General features: G+C 51.6%; 2 protein-coding genes across 2 annotated transcripts; one reads left to right on the top strand and one right to left on the bottom strand.

The window, feature by feature from the left end:
• Positions 1 to 404: 404 nt before the first annotated feature.
• Positions 405 to 9,590, bottom strand: NDUFA13 (NADH:ubiquinone oxidoreductase subunit A13). The gene is made up of 5 exons (XM_036450509.2): positions 9,436 to 9,590; positions 3,068 to 3,146; positions 1,857 to 1,928; positions 751 to 820; positions 405 to 583 (listed from the first exon to the last, which is right to left on the bottom strand). The coding sequence occupies exons 1-5, from the start codon at positions 9,527 to 9,529 to the stop codon at positions 464 to 466; spliced, it is 435 nt and encodes a 144-aa protein (XP_036306402.1). The 5' UTR covers positions 9,530 to 9,590; the 3' UTR covers positions 405 to 463.
• A 132-nt stretch (positions 9,591 to 9,722) lies between these two features.
• Positions 9,723 to 11,641, top strand: TSSK6 (testis specific serine kinase 6). The gene has a single exon (XM_036450508.2). The coding sequence runs from the start codon at positions 10,361 to 10,363 to the stop codon at positions 11,180 to 11,182; it is 822 nt and encodes a 273-aa protein (XP_036306401.1). The 5' UTR covers positions 9,723 to 10,360; the 3' UTR covers positions 11,183 to 11,641.
• Positions 11,642 to 16,167: the final 4,526 nt, after the last annotated feature.

The following is a 16,167-nucleotide window of genomic DNA, read 5'->3' as shown; positions in this document are numbered from 1 at the left end:
ACAGCAGCTGGCGGGATGTAAGGACGCCCAGATGTCCATATTGGCAAGGAAACGAAGTCTGGGGTGGGGGTGGGGGTACGGGCACGGCAGAAGTGGGTGGCGATGGGCTGGCCACACCTGCTATGGGGTCCTGGCCTGGGAGTATGGGGCCACGCCTCTGGCCCCTGCCATCGCTCCTCTCCGGCCCCTATCCATCCCTGGAGGGTGGGCTGCCCTCAAGCAGAATTACAAGAGGTAGGGCAGTCAAGGCAGACTTTGGAATCCAGGGCTGGCAGTGTGTTTTTTACCGTCACCCAGCTTGGCGTTTTCTGCTGAATGTCCAGGTCTAGCCTCCGAGTCCCCACAAGGTGTGTGACCCAGTGGCGCCCTCCTCCCCCCGTCACTCAGTCCTTGGGACACAGGCAGGCAGGTCTCCAGAACATTTATTCACTCCATGGGCGGGGGCAAGGTCCGGTGGCATTTCCTACGTGTACCAGATGAAGCCATAGGTGGCGTTGACAATCTCCTCATTCGTGCGCAGTCCGTACAGCTCACCCATTACCGGGGGCACCCAGCGCTTTGTGTGGAACACAGACTCGCCCACCTGAGGGGAAAGGGGGACAGGTGGGGGTACTGGGCACTGCGTCAGAAGCTGCCGCCTTCCTCACCTCACTCCCAGCACCCACTGCCTCTCTCGGCTTCAAAGAGGTTTTCTGTGGAAGGCTGCACTTCTGCAGCGGCCTAGACCCTTCCCTCCCTACAGGGACCCACCTTCCAGTCAGGCACATCCTTCATGATGACAGCCTCCTCCTCCAGGTTCTCCCGAAGCATCTGCAGGATCCTGTAAGGATGGAGTGGGAGGTGGGGACAGGCCTGAGTACCCCAAGGGACCCCTGCCGAATGCACCTACCAGACCCCCTACTCACTCCCTCCAATCATCTCCTGCCACTTCCAACCCTGCACACACTGACCTCCTTCTTTTCTTTCTTTTCTTTCCTCACCCTGGCAAACTTTTTTTTTTTTTTTTTTAATATATATTTTTAATAGAGCAGTGGTGGCGAGCCACATGCGGCTCTCTGGCCCCTTGAGTGTGGATCAGCGTTAGAACCACTTCTTCAAAACAGACTCGCCCAGGCCGAAAACTGACTTCTGCACATGGGCCACGAAGTTTCAATTGCACTGTATTCTGTGGAAGAGCCACACTCAAGGGGCCAAAGAGCCACATGTGGCTTGCGAGCCGCAGTTTGCCAAACACTGTAGTAGAGGGCCCATGCACAAAATTCATACATGGTAGGATCCCTAGGCCTGGCCGGCAATCAGGGCTGATCTCAGGGCAACTAGCAGTGTGATTGGGGTGGGGAGGGACTCCCGTGGGCACCCGCCTTGGCTGGCCTGGGGCCTGCAGGCAAGAATCAGCTCCTGTGTTCAGTGTCTGTCCCCTGGTGATCATTGCATGTCATATCGACCGGTTGTTCCACTGCTCAGATTTGCATATTAGGCTTTTATTATATAGGACTAATTTCAGAGAGGAAGGGAGGAGAGAAACATCAATGATGAGAGAAATCATCTTTCGGTGCCTCCTGCACGCCCCACACTGAGGATCAAGCCCACAACCCGGGCATATGCCCTGACAGGGAATTGAACCAGTGACCTCCTGGTAGATGCTCAACCACTGAACCACGCCGGCCTGGCTCCCTGGCAAACTCTTACTCTTCTCCGGCCCCAGCCCCAACACTCCCTTCTTGCAGAAAACCTTCCCGTCCTCCCCTCGGTCTCCCCTTGTCTAGGCCCTCTCCAAAGATGTGCATTTGGCTGTGTCCCCGAACTGCCAAGCTGGGGCACTCAGGCCTATGACCTCCTGACCCTGGCGGTCCCACCTTCGGTCCTTCTCTGCCTGCAACAGCGGCATCAGTGCGATGCGGGCCTCAAAGTCCTCGATCTGCAAGCGCCTGTGAAACCCCAAAACCAACACTTGGATCAGATTAGGGTGGGCAGAGAGGGAGGCGGACGATGTGGCCCCTCCTTCTGCAGTGGCCTAGACCCCTGCCCTCCCTACAAAGGATGGTGGTTGGGGAGGGGCGAGCAAGCAGCATAGAGCTTGGGCACTAGGCTCCGTCCTCCAGGAACCCGAGATGCTAGTGCAGGCATTGTCCACAAGACTGCTGGCTTCACACTTTCTTTGAGTTAAAAAACTTCTTTTTTTTTTAATCCTAAAAATAGCCCAAGTCTGTAATTGCAGAGAAGAAAGGGAAGTGTTCATCACTGGGCTCTGGGCCTATAAAGCCATGTCCCCTTCATCTCAAAATGACATTGGGGCATTCCTTTCTTCCCCCTGCTCTCCAGCCCCTTCCAAGCCCAGCCATGTCTGTGCTAGGGGGTGGGGAGAGTGGGCCCTATGGTGGCCCAGGGAGTGGCCTCTGCCATGTGCCCTCATCACCACAGATCTTACAGAGGACAAGGCAGGGCTCCTCTGCTGGCCCTATTCCCCAGGCTACTGCCCCGCACAGCCACACTGGTCACTACTGTGTCCCCCTAGGGGGCCCTCGCATCCAGCACCCATCCGGTGCTCCTGGGTGTACTCAGTAGTGTGGAGCACCCTCCATGAGCTGAGCCTTCTCTAGCACCACCCTCAGAGACTCCTGGCCGAGTGGGGGACGCTAAGGACATGACATAGGTGGGATCGGGTGGAGGAGCCCAGCCAGTCAGAGGCCTATGACAAGGAGCCACATGGCAGGGAAGCAGATGCGCTCAGAGGTGGCTGGAGTCTGAACTGAGGCCATTGTAGGCCTTGGTCCCTCAGGCCCTGCATGGCTGGCGTGGCCACTGTCTTGCATGATCTGCTTTCCATGCCCTTATATCATCATTGCCTGGTTGCCATGACTACCTGGACACCTTGAGTCCCCAGTGGCAGAGGCTGAAGGGATGCCTGGTGAACACCTGGAGGCAAGCTCTTTGCTTACTAGTCAGTCATTAAAGGCAAAACCCAAAAATGGATTTGCTGCATCCCCAAGACCCCGCGGGGTTGGTGAGGGGCCCAGTGTATACCAAGCCCACAGGCAGGGCCCACCCTCACCTGCACGGGGCCTACCTGCGCTCACGATTCCACTTCATCATGCTCCAGTGCCCAAACAGCATGGTCCCAATGCCCAGAGCGAACAAGCTGTAGCCTGTGGGGAGAGGAGCGCCAGCTCAGCATCTGCATGTCCGCTCGCTGTACAAACAACCCCGGAACTACAGACGATGGAGAAGGTGAGATGCCCTGACCCCACCCAGAGATGGCTTGCATTTCTTCAGACTATTTTTTTTCTCTGTGGAGTGTCCACTGGCCCGCTTCCTCTTCTATCACGGTTGTCCTCTGCAGGCAGGGGACACCAAAGAAGCCTCAGCTTCCCTCTCATCAACAAGACTGGCGGCAGCACCACCTCTGCCCCCACGCTGGGGTTTCTGGAAGGTATTGGCAGGGACAGCAGGAGGACTCAAAGGTCTGGATGTTTATGGTTGGACTAGAGGCAGAAACACGAAATTCGTGCAAGAGCAGGCCTTCCTCCCCCGCTGCCGGCCCCGGCTTCCCTCTGGCACTCGGGATCCAGGCTTCCCTCGCAGACCTGGCTTCATCCGGAAAGTTGTCCTCGGTAATAATTAGCATATTACGCTTTTATTACTACAGATTATTATTATAGATGGCCCTGGCAGCGCAATCCTGCTGGAGGTTGCTTGGTTCCCAGTCAGCCAGCCAGCCCCTCAAGGATAGCTGACGCCCACGGCGAAGTCCCAGCTCCAAGGTAGCTCCCATGCCTGGCCACCTCCTTGCATGCTGCTCACAGGGCCTACCTGATGAACGCAGGGAGGACCCTGTGCGAGGCTGTCAGAGGCAGGCTGTGCCCTTCAGGGGTTGCCACCCCCCACCCCCTGGCCTCCTGGGTGCTGCTCCTGGCCCGGCAGGGTAGACACCAACTCCCTGTCCAATCCCAGGGGAACAGGCTGCCATGAATATTACTGAGCTCCAGCAGACATTCACTGTAACTCTGACTGACACGTAGTGGGCCTGCTGGGGTCTTCAGGGAATCCCAGACACCTGGGGCCTGGCTAGCCCTGCACCCCCTCATCCTTCAAGCCTGGTCTCTTCTCTGGCCAGGCCTCCAGGACAGGCTCAGCTCGGTCAATCTCCAGTCAACACCTAAAGGACTAGTCAACAAAGGGCGATGCGGCTCCCTCGGCCTCATGGGGAGCAGCGGGGTGTGTGTGTCTGTCTTTTTCACATCAGCTGGGTCATAAGGCTCATCGGCACCTCTGGACCTGGAGCTACATGATAAACTGGCTCCATATTTCCCCCCTCAGTTCAGCTTGTTAAAAACACCGGCTCAGGTCAGCGAGGCACGTTACAGCAGCGGTCGGCAAACTTCCGACCTCACGACCACCAGTGGTCCATGGACCACCGGTTGGCGACCGCTGCTCTAGAGACAAGACCCCTCCCAGCACACACAATGGTTGGCCACCAGTGTAGGGAGTTTCACCAGAGCTGCCTCATTCTTTTTAATAGCTGCAGAGAGGCCCAGAGGCCTCCCCTTCTGACCCCACCCCAGGGGACTGACCTAGACGGTCTCTGTGAAATCCTTTGCCATCACACCTGGCACCCAAGTGTGTGATAAATTCCAGGATGCCTTTACGATGATGCAGCTCTAACTCATCTCTTCCTCACTAAGGCGACAAGGCCCAGGCCCCAGGCCCGGGCAGGTGATGTCTGTGCTTCTGGAGCGGCCAGTATGACGGGAAAGGCCAAGGAGGGGCATGCCCAGAAGGGTGTGTAAACCATGGGTAACCAAGACTTAAATAAATGGAAACACATCCTGTGTTTATGGATCAGAACTTAATCTAACGTTTTGTTCAGATGACAGCATCTCCAAAATGAGGTAGATTCAACACAGGCCTCATCAGGATCTCAACCCATCCCCCACAATCTGACAGAAACTGACTAGCAGATCGTGAAATTCAAATGGAAATGCAAGGGACCAGAATAAACAAAACCATTCCGAAAAAGAAGAACAAAATGTGAGGACTCACACTTCACAATTTCAAAACTTCTCACACAGCTGTGTGTACTGAATAGCGTGGCACTGGCATCAGGACAGACATGTATATCGCTGGCAAAGAGCTGAGAATCCAGAAATAAACCCTCACATTTATGGTCAATTGAATTTGTCCAAGGGTGCCAAGTCAACTCAATGGGGAAAGAATAGGCTTTTCAGCAAATTGGACAATTGGATAGCCACATCCAAAATAATAGTGTGCTCCTTCCACTCCCATCCACACAAAAAAATGAACTCAAAATTGATCAAAGACCTCGATGTAAAAAGTTAAAATTATAAAACTCAGAAAACAGGAGTCAGTCTCTGTAACCTCGGATGAGACAATGATTTCTTAGATAAAACACCAGAAGCACAAGAGACAAAAGAAAAAAAGTTGATGAACTGGACTTCACTGAAATAAAAAAATAAAAAAACTTGTGTGCTGCAAATGAGACCACTGAGCTGAAAAGGCAATCCACAGAATGGGAGGAGGTATTTGCAAATCATATATCTGATAAAGGAATGGTATCCAAAATATATAAAGAACTGTTAAATCTCAATGATAGCCCAGCATGCTCAGTGGTTGAGCACTGACCTATGAACCAGGAGGTTACGGTTTGATTCCTGGTCAGGGATCAGGGGTCAGGAGTCAGGTCTCAATCCTCAATATAGAGCATGTATCATTGATATTTCTATCTCTCTCTCCTCTTCCTTCCTCTCTACTTGATAATTACACAACTGCAAGTAGAAATCAGCAAAAATATATTTATATAAAAAAAACATACTCAATGATAAAAAGATGAGTAACCCAATATAAAAAAATATATATATTTTTTACAGAGAGGAAAGGAGAGGGATAGAGAGAGAAACATCGATCAGCTGCCCCCTGCACGCCTTCTACTGGGGATGTGCTTGCATCCCAGATATATGACCTTGACAGGAATTGAACCTGAGACCTTTCAGTCCACAGGCCAACATTCTATCCATTGAGCCAAATGGGTCAGGGTGAATAATCCAATTTTAAAATGTGTAAATGATTTAGACACTTCTCTAAGAAAGCTATACAAATGCCAATAAACACAAGAAAGATGCTCAATACTATTAGTCACCAAGGAAATGCAAATTAAAACCATAAGATACCACCTCATACCACCTGGAATGGTGAGATTCAAAAGAATAATAGTGTCCAGATGTGAAGAAATTTGAACTCCCAGATGCTGCAGATGGGAACATAAAATGGTATAGCCAAAGTGGAAACTAGTTTGGTAGTTCCTCAAAATGTTAAAAGTGGAGTTACCATAACCCAGCAATGACATTCCCAGGTGAAATTTCACCTAAGAGAAATGAGAGATATGCCACATAGACACTTTTACACACATGTTCATAGCAGCACTGCTCACAACCGGAGAAAGGTAGAAACAGCTGAAGAGTGCCTCCAGGGGGAAAGGATTCGCAAATGTGGCCCATCATACAAGACTATTACTCACCCATACAAGGAATGAAGCACTGACACATGCTACATGAACATTAATAACACCATGCTTAGAGCTCGGCTGAGAGACTGCAGGGGGAGGGAGAGTGGGGAGTTTGGGGAGGGACAGTGGGGGGGGGGGGCCCTTTCTGAGCTCTGGCCTCTCCTGAGGCCCTGAGCTGTGCAGCTACCCCAGTCTCCCCCTCCCCCAAAAAAACACACCATGCTGAAAGACACCAGACAAAAAAGGAACATTGTAAATGATTCCATTAGCATGAAATGTCCAGAAGAGGCAAATCCATAAAGACAGAAAGCAAATTCGTGGTTGTCAGGGGCTGGGGGGAGATGGGAGAGTGACTGCTAGTAGGTATGGGGTTTCTTTTGGGAGTGATTAAAGTGTTTTAAATTTAGACCACGGTGATAGTTACACAACTGCAAGTAGACTAAATATCTGTGATCTGTAAACACAAAACAGGTAACTACATGGTATGAAATCTCAATACAAATGTTAAAGACACAAGAAAAGAAGGAGCCCCATACTGGGCACAGGAGGTGGTGGAGCAAGGAGCTGGGTGAGAGATGAGGGTTGTGGGAGTGGTGGGGTAGTGTCACTTGAGGAGCAGCAGGGATCGAAGGCAGCCTGAGGCAGCGTGGCATGCTCTGGGACTCTGGTGGTGAGTGGTCCAGGGAGAAAGGTGCCAGGCTTGAGGCCACAGAGCCAGGCTCAAAGGAGGCAAGGCTGGAGGAGGCCCATGACAACAGAGGATGAGGGTGGGGTACGGGACAGAGCACAGGGTCTTTGCACTTGCTGTTCCATCCTTCTGAGGAACTCCTGCTCGAAGAGGTCACCCAGGCCCTCCCCAGCTAAAGCAGGTCTTGGCTAGCCCAGGCCCCTCCACTCACAACAACAGGAAGGTCAGGAGTGATATGACAGTGAATTCAAGAGAAGGCCTGCAGCCATGTGCACACTCAACAAATAGTTAATGAATGAATGCAAGAGCTTAAGCAAAGCTAAAACCGGTTTGGCTCAGTGGATAGAGCGTTGGCCTGCGGACTGAAGGGTCCTGGGTCGGTTCCAGTCAAGGGCGTGTACCTGGGTTGTGGGCACATACCCAGTAGGGAGGGTGCAGGAGGCAGCTGATTGATGATTCTCTCTCATCGATGTTTCTAACTCTCAATCCCTCTCCTTTCCTCTCTGTAAAAAATCAACAAAATATGTTTTAAAAAAAGGAGCTTAAGCAAAGACTACACCAACGGAAGGAGTATCTTCCTCACAGCTCTGCAGCCAGCAAATACTGGGGTGGGTTTGCATGTGTTACAATGAAAGTCATGTAAAAGGGATGTGATTTGGAGACCCAACTCCAGGCAATGGCATTTAGGGCCCGCTGCACTATGAACAGGAAGAGGACCAGTATAAAGGTATAAAGGGTGTGTTTGCAGGTAAAAAGAAAAAAAGATGCCGAGTGAAGAGGGCCCAAGGAGACCCAAGGGCTGGTCACACAGGAGCATAGTGTAAACAGACCTTACGTAGCACACCTGAGGGGTACACTGGCCTGGTTGTTATGACTCAGATTCATTCAATGGGCTCTAGGATGAGTTGAGTGCCCATGTGGTGTCAAATCTATCTTTAACCTGTTTTTGTATGGCCACTTTTAGATTTGTAAACAACTGTTAAAATAAAAAATAAAAAAAAAGCAGCAGCAGTGGACAGTGGATAGAGACAATCTGGCCAATAAAGCATAAAATATTTATCTGGCTCTTTATAGAAAAAGTTTGCCAATCTTTGTTCTGGGATACAAAAAAGACAAGAAGGGAAGGGGAAGGACTTGAATTTTCAATAGACAATTTTTCTACCATCAGGATTATTATTATTATTATTTACTAGGTCTATGACTTTATTAAAGCATAATATGCACTTAAAAATATTATCTTTATTGATTTCAGAGAGGAAGGGAGATAAATAGAAACATCAATGATGAGAGATAATCATTGACTGGCTGCCTGCTGCATGCCCCATACTGGGATGGAGCCCCAACCTGGACATGTGTCCTTGACTGGAATCGAACCTGGGACTCTTCAGTCCACAGGCCAATGCTCTATACATTGAGCCAAACCAGCTAGGGCTATATGCAGATTTTAATGTATTCACAATTCATTTGTTTTAAATTTCTTTGTTAATCCTAGGTGTGAAGTATGTGCATCTTTTACTTTCTCTCTTACTTTTTCTGTGATGAACCCAACAACAAATTTTTTAAAAAATATATTTTTATTGATTTCAGAGAGGAAGGGAGAGGGAGAGAGACAGAAGTATCAATGATATCAATGATGACAGAGAATCATTCACTGGCTGCCTCCTGAACACCCCACACTGGGGACCAGCGCAACCCAGGCATGTGCCCTGACCACAATGGAACTGTGACCTCCCGGTTAATAGGTCGACTGCTCAACCACCAAGTTGACTGTAAAACGTTTGAAAAACTTAAGAATATATATATATATTCCTGGGATATCCTACAAGTGAGGAGCACCAGTGAAGAACCAACACAAAGAACACCTTTAAATCCCTTCGGTGTTCCGGGTTTTGAACCCAGCTTCTTTCGGGGTGGCCCTGCAGGTTAGGTCGCAGCCTCCCTCGGGCCTCGGTTTCTGCACCTGTAAAATGGAAGCGTGGCCGAGAGCTAAGGGTTCAAGCTAAAACTGACCTCAATTTAACCTACTGTGAAAAGGAAATAATTAACAGGACCGACTTCTGGGCTGTTAGGAGAAGAAATTAAAGGGATTAATAATCGCTCGACAAATGACAGTTATCGTTAATGTTACCACTGACGCTACCTAAAGACTCAGACTCCGCCTCTCCTCACCCCGCTGCGGCGCTCAGGAGGCCCGGACCCTGACACCAGCGCGCAGACGGACACTGACCCGACAGTCCCCGACGCGGAAGGTTCCGTTTGTAGTCGATGGGGCCGTAGCCCCCAGGAGGGGGCATGTCCTGCTTCACCTTCGAGGCCGCCATGTTCCCGTGCTTTGCACTTCCGGGCGCGGACGGAAGTGACGTCGCCGAGGGTGGTCGCCGCCATGATGAGTGTGGCGGAAGCTGTCGCGCAGGTCCCGGGTGGGGCCGGGAAACCCAGGATGCTTAGTGTAGCGATCCTACCGCGCGGCAGAACTCAGGCTACGATGGCCGGCTGCAGCCAAGGAATCCTTATTTCTCCTCCCAGACGAGGCGTGGCTCAGCCGGTGTGGACGGCTGGAACCTGCGGGGTTGCCCAGGTCCTTGCATCAAAGGACTTCCCTTTCACCTTCCCTCTGGGGCGATGCGCGGGGCAATCAAGCTCCGGAGGGAGGCAGGTCACCGAGCTAAGCCCCCTTTCCCTCTGGGTCTGTGCGGGCAACCCAGGGCTCCCATTGGCAAGGCTTGGTACAAGTAGGTGGGTGGAGGCGGCAGCTGCTCACATTTGGACTCGCAAGAAGCCACCCACCCCAAACGACCCCCGGCACAGATTCTGCTCCTTGGTGGTGGTCGGGAGCCCTTGATAGTAGTAGCCTCTCATCAGGAACTGATTGTGAGTCATAAAGCCCTAGGGCCCTGGGGAGGGTCCATCCCGAGGCGGGGTGACGCCCGCGGGGGCCCCCACCCCGAGGCGGGGTGACGCCCGCAGTCACTTCACAAGGCAGAAATTGTTACCGGGGCAATAAAAGGCACCGCGGCGGCCGGAGCCTGGGAGTGGGCACATGGGGGTGCGGGTGTGCAGGTGCCAGGCGCCATGGGTTAGGCCCGAGATCGGAGTCCGGCCGCCCCCCGACAGCAGCCGCCTCCTGCTCTCCGCGCGCCCCGGGCGCCACCATGTCGGGCGACAAACTCCTGAGCGAACTCGGCTATAAGCTGGGTCGCACGATAGGTGAGGGCAGTTACTCCAAGGTGAAGGTGGCCACGTCCAAGAAGTACAAGGGAACCGTGGCCATCAAGGTGGTGGACCGGCGGCGCGCGCCGCCTGACTTCGTCAACAAGTTCCTGCCCCGCGAGCTGTCCATCCTCCGAGGAGTGCGGCACCCGCATATTGTGCACGTCTTCGAGTTCATCGAGGTGTGCAACGGGAAGCTGTACATCGTGATGGAGGCAGCCGCCACGGATCTGCTCCAGGCCGTGCAGCGCAACGGACGCATCCCCGGGGGGCAGGCCCGCGACCTCTTCGCACAGATCGCCGGCGCCGTGCGCTACCTGCACGACCACCACCTGGTGCACCGCGACCTCAAGTGCGAAAACGTGCTGCTGAGTCCCGACGAGCGCCGCGTCAAGCTCACCGACTTTGGCTTCGGCCGCCAGGCTCACGGCTACCCTGACCTGAGCACCACCTACTGCGGCTCAGCAGCCTACGCCTCGCCGGAGGTTCTCCTGGGCATTCCCTACGACCCCAAGAAGTACGACGTGTGGAGCCTGGGCGTCGTGCTCTACGTCATGGTCACCGGTTGCATGCCCTTCGATGACTCAGACATCGCGGGCCTGCCCCGGCGCCAGAAGCGCGGCGTCCTCTACCCCGACGGCCTTGAGCTGTCCGATCGCTGCAAGGCACTGATCACCGAATTGCTGCAGTTCAGCCCGTCGGCCAGACCCTCGGCGGGCCAGGTAGCGCGCAACGGCTGGCTGCGCGCTGGGGACTCCGGCTAAAGCCCGAGTTCCCGCACACCCGCTGCCCCTAGCACTGCGCAAGCGCGGCCACCCGCGAGAGGCGCGCTTCCAGCGTCCCGCGAAGCCGCCGCGCACCCATGCGCATGCGTCCTTCCCCCTTTCCTCCTTTCTCGACCGCCGGGGCCACAGTTGCCCGGGTTTGGAATCTAGTTCCTCCTCTACGAACCGGAGAGCGCATGCGCATCCTCGACTACCCCCTCACCCCCTCAAGAAGGCCCCGGGAGGGGGCGAGACCGGAGGATGCTGAAGCATTGCGCCTGCGCGGACTGAGCGACTGCTCTGCGGCCGGAGGAGGCTGCCAGGTAGAGCTGCCCACTAGGGGGCGCACGCTGAGTGCGTCCGTTCCCAGCCCTGCCCCGCAGGCCGCCGCGGGACGGCGCGCTCCGGGCGTCACCCGCGTTGTAATTTGCAATAAACTCGCTCTACCTCGCACCTTGCTCTAGCAATGCCACCCTTTTACGGAGCGGGGAGAAGGGGTCACTTCCCGGAAGGCAAGCGCGGGCGCCCCCTTTTGGAGAGAGGTTGGTTAAGGTTCTTGCTCCAGTTCTCAAAAGGGAGTTGGTGGGATTCGAACTTGTTTGGGCTCCCCCAGCCTGGGAAGAGTCGAAGGGACTTTGAAGTTGTTCCCAGGGTCGTGATGGTCCTGCGAATAGAGATGTTGGGCTAGGGAGCAGAGACCCAGCACCCTTCTCATGTTTTAAGGAGGGAATGGCGTGGGTGGGTTGGGAGACCGTCTCTAAATCAATTGAGCATTTACGATAAGGAAATTGATGCCACACAAATGTCACTGCCTATGAACACAGCTGTGATTTGAACCCAGATATAGCTGAAGTAGAATAGGGAGGTGGTGGAAGCTCTCCTTAGTGAGTGCCCCTTCCTTAGGGTAGGAAGGAGTCTGGGGGTAAAGTCAAGGGTGGGGCATAAGTCCACTGGACAAGCTGATTTGTTCAGTTCTCTCTTAATTAATGCATTTATTGAACTTCTGTGTACCAAGCTTTGGTACTCAAGAAGCTTAGATCCATCTCTGCCTTTAGTTTAGAGACAAATGAAAAGCCAAGTTTAAAAAAATGCATGGAAATCTTTTAAAAATTGTAAGTTGTGCTAAATGCTGGGGGAGGATGATGCCTGAGGGATTGAAGGAGATATCTGAACTCTGAACTTAAGGAATCAGCCACTGAAAATAGTGGAAAGTGTTTTCTGAGTCCCCAAACAGGATGGAGCTGGTGTGTTTGAGTAATGCCAGGAAGCCCCTGTGGCTAGAATGGAGAGGAAGTGGAGAGGTAAAGGTATATGTCTGGAGAGGGGACCCCATATGGCCTTGGGAGTTAGAGTGTTATTTTGCTGTGATGAGGTTACTGGTATGGGAAACATCTCCCTCATCCTTAATCCTGCCTGCTTCCATCTGAAACCCATGACCAGTTTAAGGAGACCATGCCCCACCCCTGCTCATTCACTCCCCATGGCTCTCAGGTGCCCTGGGGATTAAGTGCCAGCTCTCCTCTCGCCCCCTTGAAATAGGCTGTGATCCCAACCCCTCATTTTGCAGATGAGGCAACAGGCTGAGAGAAGGGAAGTGCCTTGCCTCCATCTGGCTTTTTCACATCTGAATTGAGTCAGAAAAACCAACGTTTTGGTTTACATTAGAAGGGTGCCTTTCCTTACCTGGACCATGTGAGGCTCTGCACCTGGAAAATGGGGGCAGAAACATATCGTTGGGGTTGTTGGAAAGGGCTGTCGCTTACTGGCGGGCTGCACTTCAATCCTTCTCAAAGCTCCCACTTCACTCAGAATAAAACCCACATCCTTTCCCATCTTCCCCACCGGCCAGCCACACTGCCTTTCGCATCCTCCACCTGCCAGGCTTGGTTACACCTCTGAGGCTTTTCACTGGCTGTTCCCTCCCCCTTCCCATTCAAGACTTGGCCTACAAGTTCACCTCCTCCTCACTCCATTCTTTTCTCTCTTTGCCAATCATGTACCATCCCATCGCCTGGGGTGTGGCACGTGCCTTTTTCTGTTCCTCACTGATGAATCTGCATGAGCAATGGGCCAACGTATTCTTCCAACCATAGCCATAGAGCCAGCTTAGTTTCGAAGGGACAAAATCTCAGGGAACCAGGGTGGGTGTACCATTTGTTAGCCTGAGAAACAGACTCACCTCTGGGTCCGCTGAGGAGCCTGGGGCTGATCCAACAGACTCACCTGAGGGCTGAGTGCAGAGCCCCTAAGAAAGCACTTCATAAGTGTGTTTCCCACGGCCAGTGTTAAAGAGTGGGGCATCAATAAGGATGTCACAGGTAGGCTGGTCTAGGCTTAGGTTTTGTTTTTTTTGTTTTAATATATTTTATTGATTTTGTACAGAGGAAGGGAGAGTGATAGAAACATCGATGAGAGTCATCGATCAGCTGCCTCTTGCACACCCCCTACTGGGGATATGCCCGCAACCAAGGTACATGCCCTTGACCGGAATCGAACCCGGGACCCTTCAGTCCCCAAGCCAACGCTCTATCCATTGAGCCAAACCGGTCTCGGCTAGGCTTAGGTTTAATGTGTTATCAGCCATGGTGAAACCGAGCTGGCTGTTGGGGAGGGCAGTTAGCACCTACCACCAGAGGCAGGGATGCTTCAACAACAAAAACAAGAACCAGAAAGAAAGAAAAAAAAAAAAAGCACCTAGGAAAACACTGGTAACAGATTACCCAGTGATAACAGGTCTCAGATAGTATGAAAAACTTGAAACCATATGGCGTGAGCCTCTAAAAACAAATTTTCACAAGTAATTGCTCATTTCAGGGCCTGGCTGAGTAGCTCCATCTGTACTTAAAACCTGCACCTGTAATATTGTGTCCGGCTGCAGACTTAAAGTGGAGCCAAGCCTGAAAAGCGCTCTGAAAAAACCCACCACTCAGGGTGGAAACTGGAAGGGGTTTAAAACCAGCCCAAAGGGAAAAACCCATTGGAGTCTCAGCCACTCCCCCAGGCCACAAAGCTGCTGGTTTTGGTGGAGATGGAGGCTCAGGGGTGAGACCAGTGCCCAGCTGGGAAGGACTCCCCCCACATGGTAAGTGAAGTCCCAAGGAAGCCCAATAAGCAGATTTCTTATTCTTTGCTTCCATCTTAACAAAGGGTCACTCCGCTGCACTTACCCAGTTCCTAGCCTGCCCCATACATGGACTAAACAATGCAGGAAAACCAGAGCCGAGGGGACAAAAGAAAAATATAGCCAACGCATCATTTCTTTATTGTGTTTCAGATCTAAAACTTCCTTGTGACATTATGTATAGCCATTTATTCCAGCCTGTTTATGGAGCTTCTGGTTTGATCAACCTTTTGGTTTTACATTATCAGCAAAGCTTTACTCAAAGTAAATACAAGTGACCCCCCTCCCCAAATCTACCTCCCTGCACTAGTGTAACTGTTTATTATACTTTGCTAAGGATTATAAAACTTTAGCTGTCATTTAAGAAAATATCTATTTTTTCATTTATTTCAGAAAGGAAGAGATAGAAACATCAATAATGAGAATAAGCTGACTCTTGTGCGTGCGCGCACACACACACACACACACTGGGGATCGAGCCTGCAACCCAATCATGTGCCCTTGACCAGAATCAAATGCAAGACTCTTTAGTCTGCAGGCTAATGCTCTATCCACTGAGCCAAACCAGCTAGGGCATAGCTGTTATTTTAATGAAAGCTCGGAGTTCTTTAAGCAATGTCATGTGCAGCATATAACTCGGCATACACACACACACACACACACACAACCCTATGGCGCAACAGCAAAGACCACTTCCATTACTTACACTCCCCTGTGATGAGAATGCTTATCTTACACAGAAAACTCTTCCCTTTGTCACTGCCCATAGGAGAGGTGTGTGGAACACAGGGCAGGGCTGTACTCAATAGCCTTTCATTTCCTCTGCACTTTTTGCTTCACGATCTTCGAGAGTGAATCAGAGGCCCCTGGAGAAGGGCCATTCTCTGCCTTGTCCAAGGTGTGGTCCTACCTTCACAGTTGAGACCATGAGGACCAGAGTCCCCATGTCATGGTCAGAATGGCCAGAGCCATGAGCAGCTCCAAGGAAGTATGGATGTCTGTGAACATACACATATGCACTTGGCCATTTCAAACCTGCATTTCAAAATGAGGAATAAGCTTGTGAACCCACACCCCAGTCCACGGAATGGCGACATTCTTAAGTTTCTAGTTGCTGTCAGAGGTCTGTGTCCCAGATAACTAGGGACCATTAAAATTGTCATTTGAGCCTAGAGGCTCCTACATCCTCACTGATTCTGGAAACCGGGTCCTCTCAGCCTTGACACTCCTAGGGGACACCAGGACCCCAGATTTTTCAGGGGGTGAACTTGGCTACTGAGAGAACACACTGTTAACATCCTTTTCTAGTATATTCAAACCCCACACCAGAGGGGTATTTAACAATGCCTTGTCTGAAACATCTTAAAGTCCATCACATAAATACCCACTTAGGGCTTATCATAGATGTTACAACGCAAAGTGGGAAATTGAAGATAAATGCAGAAGGGGTGTGGAATTTTAAAATGGTAGAAATGAACTAAAGACTAAAGCAAGCATATCAAAGGCCATGAGTTTGACATGCTTGGACTAAAGCCTCCCATGTTCTTGCCCTTTTAAAAAATTCTTTAAAAAGCAGTTCACTGTCCTTTATTACCATCCCTGGTAATGGCTGAAAAAAATTTGTTGATTTCAGAGAGGGAAAAGGAGAGATAGAAACATCAATGATGAGAGAATAACTGATATGCTGCCACCTGCATGCCCCCCAGCCCTCCAACCCAGGCATGTGCCCTGACTAGGAATTGAACTGTGATCTCCTGATTCATAGGTTGATACTCAACCACTGAACCACACCAGCTGGGTTTGCATTTTAAAAAGCTACATTTTCATCCTATTAAGTTGTCCTTGATGGGAATGTGCCTGGGGT

Source organism: Pipistrellus kuhlii, unplaced genomic scaffold (assembly GCF_014108245.1).
Source record: "Pipistrellus kuhlii isolate mPipKuh1 unplaced genomic scaffold, mPipKuh1.p scaffold_m20_p_21, whole genome shotgun sequence".
In the NCBI taxonomy this organism is placed as follows: domain Eukaryota; kingdom Metazoa; phylum Chordata; class Mammalia; order Chiroptera; family Vespertilionidae; genus Pipistrellus; species Pipistrellus kuhlii.
This window is presented reverse-complemented; position numbering and strand designations above follow the sequence as displayed.